Here is a 6,000-nt window from a genome sequence, read left to right on the forward strand (position 1 = left end):
GTGTACGTATAAGACAATGTCTACTGAAGATAGAGAGCGAATTGTAAAAAACACGACCTATGTTGCAGTACAAACGATATCTCAACAGTAGAACTTAAATTTTGAATAAAGGGTGAAGTATCGGGTACTTAATGTGCATTCATTCTCATTGAATAAGAGCGGCAGGCTTTCTAAGTTTCTTAGGTACATCCTAAGAAGGCCTGTTGTTCATGTCCGCAGGTTTCATGAAGGACATGATGTAAAAGGGTAGGCGTTTCTTGGACTACAAGATGTGAGTCGTAGGCTGCTTTTCACCCATTGCCGGGTGCACACCAGGACGAACCGGTATAACAGGTGGCTGCTTCTGGCTTAGAACACTTCAAATTTGAAATATTGGCAGAAAAGTGGGTGAAGAAGCCACTCGTGTTCGATTACTTCTAATAATCGCGATGGTTTGCTTCTTAGGACTTCTAGTTATGTATATGAAGAAAGAGGAAAAGGAAAAAATGGACTGGAAGCTCTATAAACCTTTAACAATTTTAACGTCTGTTCTGCTTAAATGCTATTAAAATGATAGCAAGTATGTTGGTTGTAAGTTAAGAACAGAAGCTTTTTTTTTTTGGGTTTAACCAAGATGCAACTTCCACATATGGTGACCAAGTGGTACGCTGCTACTTAGTTACCCAGCTCAATCATGAGGGACATCGGATATATTGTGATGAATGGAGTTTTGAGAAAAATAAGAAGAAAAATATGTAAATTGATGGCAAATAACAAAAACACCCATCACCTTTTCTCTTCTTATTTATTTATCAACCATTCATCGTGATAGATCAGATGACCCTGGTGAGCGAATTTGACTTGAACAGACACCAAATGTAGTCACGTAAGTTTCATATATATTCTAGAAAATCCTGCATTTAAAAATGGAAAACTTGAAAGGTGCAAAAACATTAGGCAATGGTTGAATTTTGTTAGCTACATCTGAATCCAATTTGGGATGGTTAACATTCTGTTTGGATCTGACATGCAGAAACTGCATTAAAATCAGAATACTACCTCGCAGACTTCATTGGCATTCTTCTTCTTCATTGGATGGACGGAATTGTTATGTTAAAATAGTTAAAATAAATACTGTTCATGAGAATTATAACCCCTTCATGTATATAAACCAGGTGGCGAAGAGGGGTGCTATGTATATCACAGCAGGTGACAGGAAGAAAGCTGCAAAGGTTGTGGAGCGTAAATCCTATATGAAGTTGCGGACATACTGCTCTCCAGCCTGAGCCTTTCCATGGTGTTGTCCATCACAGGGTTCACCGGGCTTTCTCTGTCAAGAAGCAGGATCATGGGGTGGTAAAGTTTTCCTAGTCATAAAGGAGAAAGACAATATTCAGTATCTCACATACATGTCAAGAAAAGGTTGGTTTTGTTGGCAATGTCAATGGCATGTCTGGGTCTGGAACTTGTGAAGCTACAGACATAATACAGATATCATCTCAGTGGGCAAAATATAACTTGATTTTTCTCAAAGCTTGAGACCAATTTCTTGGTGAAATTTTGATCATAACTATAGCGAACTCATCTGCATGTAAAGTTCAACCATTTCAGCCTTCAACGCCCCTTCTATTTGCCGTAGAAAGTTAAACAACTCCCGCAGGTTATGCCTTCTGAGGTCTAATTTTTGAGTTGTGACCATCCTCAATTTCTCAAATGCATGCTTCAATCGCCACTTGTGACAGCATATCTGAATTTTAGCAATGAGCACAATTTGATTTCACACCCCTGTTTGAGTTATTGGGTGTGAAATGTCATCCATGTAGAAGCAGAACAATTTGGATATCCACTGGTTTCTTTTTCGCAACAACATAAGCTGACGTTGTTGAAAAACTAGGTGATTTGGGAACTAGAAACTGCACTAAACAAAATCAGTTGCAAAGAACGCTGTGATAAGATCGTTTATAACTGATCCAGGTCATAAGCAAATTATATCAGCAAAGGAAGGAACCTGAAAAAATTGTTCACACGAAGTGACTAATCTGAAAAAAGAAACAGGGAACAACCTTCACACTTGAGCACACTAAACAGCTCCTTGCCTGCAGCAAAACCATTGTAATAAGATGAAAAGCTATGACACGATGAACTAAATTTGGTGCACATCAACAAAATCAGTTGCAAAACATGCTGCAATAAAAGTTCTCTTATAAACAGGATCCAGGTTAAGAAAAATTGTTCATACGCAGTGGTGACTGAACTGAAATTAGAAACAGTGTACCATATTCACACTTTGCACCATTCAAATAGCCCTTTGCCCGCACAAGCTCCATCTTTATTCATCTTGAAGCAGTTTCTATAATCAGATGAAAATCTCACAGCATTCAAGAAAGTTGGTGGTTTGGGTATTAAAGCCCACACATAAATAAAATCAGTTGCATAGAACGCTATTGATAAAATAGTTTGTAACAGATTCAAGTTAGAAGCACATGAAGCAGCAAAGGAAAGAGCCTGAAATAGTTGTTCAGTGAAATGTGACTGACCTGAAAAAGAAACAGAGTAAAATCTCCTTGCCTGCGGCAATCATTGTAATAACGCCTGAACATCAACAAACTCAGTTGCAAAAAAATTGTTACAATAAGAAAAGATCCAGGTCACAAGCAAATTATACCAGCAAAGAAAAGAGACTTAAAAACTGTTCACATGAAGTGGCGACTGATCTGAAAAGAGTTACAGGTACAATTTTCATGCTTTCTCATTTCTAAGGTAGCTCTTTGACCGTACATGCTCCATCTTTGTTCATCTTGAAGCAGTTAGTGCTCATAAAGCATAAGAGAGAACAGGGTTGGAAGCATTTTCAACGTTGAATAAGGACCAATCTGAAATGAGAAACGACACAGAGATCGCTCAAAACCCTTTGCACAAAGCCAAAGTAGAACTACACTTGAAGTCGATCTTTATTTTTGTGGGGATCATCGTCTGAATCAGAAACTTCCCTAATATTAACTCTATCTGCACTCCTGTATATTTATGTATCTTATCCCTTGCAGATCTAACGTCGCTAAGAAAAAGGCGCAGTGCAGCATACGTAGAATGACAGACTAAGGAAACATCACGGACTCATTGAATGCTGAATGATATACATGCGACGATTGTAATAAAAAAACCTTGTTCTTTCACATCTCAACGAAGTAGTTTATATATTTTCAATTCTTTCTTCATCCGTTCAGGTTCAACATTATTGTACCATCAATAGTATATATGATGATAGCACACTAAACTTTGCACGATTATCATAACAGTAAAAAAAAAAAAAAAACAATGGGAATCATGAACTAGTTACATTCATATCGTCTTATTCGAAGTCTCTGACTGTTTCATTCTTCCACAAAAGAGAGGGGATCAAGCGATCTACTTGATACCAATTCATCTTCCTGAAAGTATGATAACATCCCAATGCGGTCTACAGCTCTCTTGACGCAGCCTGAATCACGAGGGCTTTCTGGCGTCGTTCGGATTGTTCTGATCTTGGGAAGAAGATTGGCCATGGCGGTGACTGGAGATTCTTGCATCCACATCTTCCGACGGGGTGCCGGACTTTCCTGCTCAGGTTTCTGGGGAGTTACAGGCTCTCCATTGTCAACCGTTCCATTATCGGCGTCAAGAACCTCCTTCGCTGGTTGTCTTCTAGCCTCCCCTCCTGTTTTCTTAGCTACTTCCTTTCTGCTTGCCTGCAACGACTGTTTGCCTATGACTTTCAGGTTAGTCTGTGAGCCACATGCAGCTACGCCTTTTTTAGACACGGTAGAAGTCTTAACATACCGGCTGCCGACGACCCTCGAGCTTTTCATATTCCCAGCCACTGGTTTTCTTCCGCCGCCAGCTTCTTCTCCCTGAAAGAGGGTTTTAGGCTGTGTTAAATTGATAACTCCATCTCTCTTCACAGGTTTTTTCGATCCAACCGTCAAGAATCCCGGAGTTTTTGAGATCGATGGTCGTGGTTTTTTTGGACTCAAGCTTGAGCTTCTTGGACCTTTAGCTTTCTCAATACCTTCCTTGGGCAACTTGTAGTAGCACGATTTCCGGCGAATTTGCAGCGAGGCGATCGGTTGATCAGGAACTTTCCCGGAGTAGTCTCTTCGGCCGATACCTGCTACATTGTCTGGGAAGAGAGTCTTAGGCTGTGTTAAATTGGTAAGTCCATCTCTCTTCACAGGTTGTTTCGATCCAACCGTCAAGAATCCCGGAGTTTTTGAGACCGATGGTCGTGGTTTTTTAGGACTCAAGCTTGAGCTTCTCGGACCTTTAGCCTTCTCAACACTTTCCTTGGGCAACTTGTAGTAGCACGATTTCCGGCGACTTTGTAGCGAGGCGATCGGTTGATCAGGTACTTTTCCGGAGTAGTCTCTTCGGCCGCTACCTGCTACATTGTCTGGGAAGAGAGCCTTAGGTTTGGCTAATGTGGTAACATCGGCTTTTCTTACCGGAACTTTTGCTCCAACTGTGGGGAAACCACTGATTTTGAAAATCCGTGGCGCAGGTTTTCGAGGACTGAGGCTCAGACTCCTCGAGACTTTCCTCATTTCCTTTTGCTCTTCTAAAGGAAGCCTTGTGAAGCAAGATTTACGGCGGTCTTGCTGGAATCTGGTTGGCGGTTCCTGCAACTCCACCATTTTCTTATGCAAGGATGCGACGCCCGTCATGAACTTGGCCGCCACAATTCTTCCCCGCCTCACCGGCTGCTTCACGCAGGCTGCAGTCTGGAGATTGCAGGAATCTCCAACCATGACCTCCACTTCCCGCTTCTTTTCCTTTTCTCCCTTGTTCTTTTCACATTCTGCATGCTGCTTCCCCTGTGCCTGCCCCTCTGCTTCGGCAGCCGCTGCTTGTTGGAGTCGGAGCTCGGCCAATTTTCCCGTCAAACGCCTGATCTGGTTCTCAATATCTTCGATCCCTGCAGAAATCCTGTCGCTCTCGGACGTGTTCTTGGCCGCAGAAGAAACACCATTTTTCAGGATCGATTTCAAGGGCTTCTCCACAGTGGTTCCAGATTGAGGCTTAAGCGGCTTCTGCGGCCGCCAAGAATAGGCAACCGATGAGAAAGCGTCCGGGCTCCGGTTTTCCTTGCCGGAGTCCGATTCCATCGAATCGAAGAAGCTCGGCCGAGGTGACCCCCACGAGACGTTTACGGTGGCCATCTCTTCTTTGTCCTCTTCTTCATCATCAGAAAAGGCGGCGTTGTCGAAAACATGAATGTTTGGGGTATCCGTGGCTTCGGTGAACGCCAACATTCTGATCGCCTCTTTCTGTAAAAAGAGAAACCCAAGTTTCCGATCACGAAGAAGGAGAAGAACGACAACAAGAAGAAGGTGGTCGGGTCGGATGAAACTTTTCTACACAAATGGAGTTCTTGAAAAAAACATAGAAAGAAAATAGCGCCTTGGGAGCCAATTTTCTTTCTCTCTTTGCAATGAAGTGAGTGTGTCTCGGGGAGGGAGGGTTTAAAGGTTTCTTGACCGTTAGTGGAAATATAGCCGTTGGACTTCCACCACCGACATTGGAACGTTAGATTCTTGGGGTCAGATCAATCCCGGCTCTCCATTTTTCATCGATCTCTCGATGCGTTTAGGCGACGGTTCTAGGTCTCAAATGCGTTACATATTTAATTTGTCCCGTTTAGAAGTTCTTGATGCTTCCACAGAAACTATGATAATGATTCTCTTTGACGCAGAGGAGGCAAGGCCTTTGGCCCCTATGTACTTTGAGCTCTCATGTCATGTACCCATACATAAGGTTTATGAGCTTGTGTCATCTTCAGTAGCATTACAGTTCTACTACTCAAATATGGTTTTGTCTGCCTTATAAACAGCCATGCACATTCACATGGACACTCACATAAAACACTCACACACACATATCAAAGAACTAGAAGCACTTGCACACTAACATGTAACTATATGCATAAATGTCAACAAGATAGAAAAGCATCCATCAAAGCATAAAATTCTTTTATGCTTTAAGAAGTGT

At 42.1% G+C, this 6,000-nt stretch overlaps 1 protein-coding gene across 3 annotated transcripts; it reads right to left on the minus strand.

Moving 5' to 3' along the window:
- Positions 1–3,171: 3,171 nt before the first annotated feature.
- On the minus strand, positions 3,172–5,457 carry LOC116250454 (uncharacterized). Of its 3 annotated transcripts, none has more exons than XM_050079673.1 (2): positions 4,277–5,457; positions 3,172–4,006 (listed from the first exon to the last, which is right to left on the minus strand). In XM_050079673.1, exons 1-2 carry the CDS (start codon positions 5,262–5,264, stop codon positions 3,351–3,353), a joined length of 1,644 nt encoding a protein of 547 aa, XP_049935630.1. In that variant the 5' UTR covers positions 5,265–5,457; the 3' UTR covers positions 3,172–3,350. The 3 variants fall into 3 exon arrangements, with proteins under 3 accessions (XP_049935630.1, XP_031479937.1, XP_031479940.1); XM_031624080.2 differs by having other exon boundaries at positions 3,540–3,721; positions 3,796–5,457; XM_031624077.2 differs by having other exon boundaries at positions 3,172–5,457.
- Between the last annotated feature and the right edge of the window lie 543 nt (positions 5,458–6,000).

This window comes from Nymphaea colorata, chromosome 1 (genome assembly GCF_008831285.2).
Source record: "Nymphaea colorata isolate Beijing-Zhang1983 chromosome 1, ASM883128v2, whole genome shotgun sequence".
NCBI classification, from domain to species: Eukaryota; Viridiplantae; Streptophyta; class Magnoliopsida; order Nymphaeales; family Nymphaeaceae; genus Nymphaea; species Nymphaea colorata.

What these genes read in the sequence shown, in the direction of transcription:
- LOC116250454 (XM_031624077.2), bottom strand. Translation starts at nt 5,264, where the DNA reads ATGTTGGCGTTCACCGAAGCCACGGATACCCCAAACATTCATGTTTTC.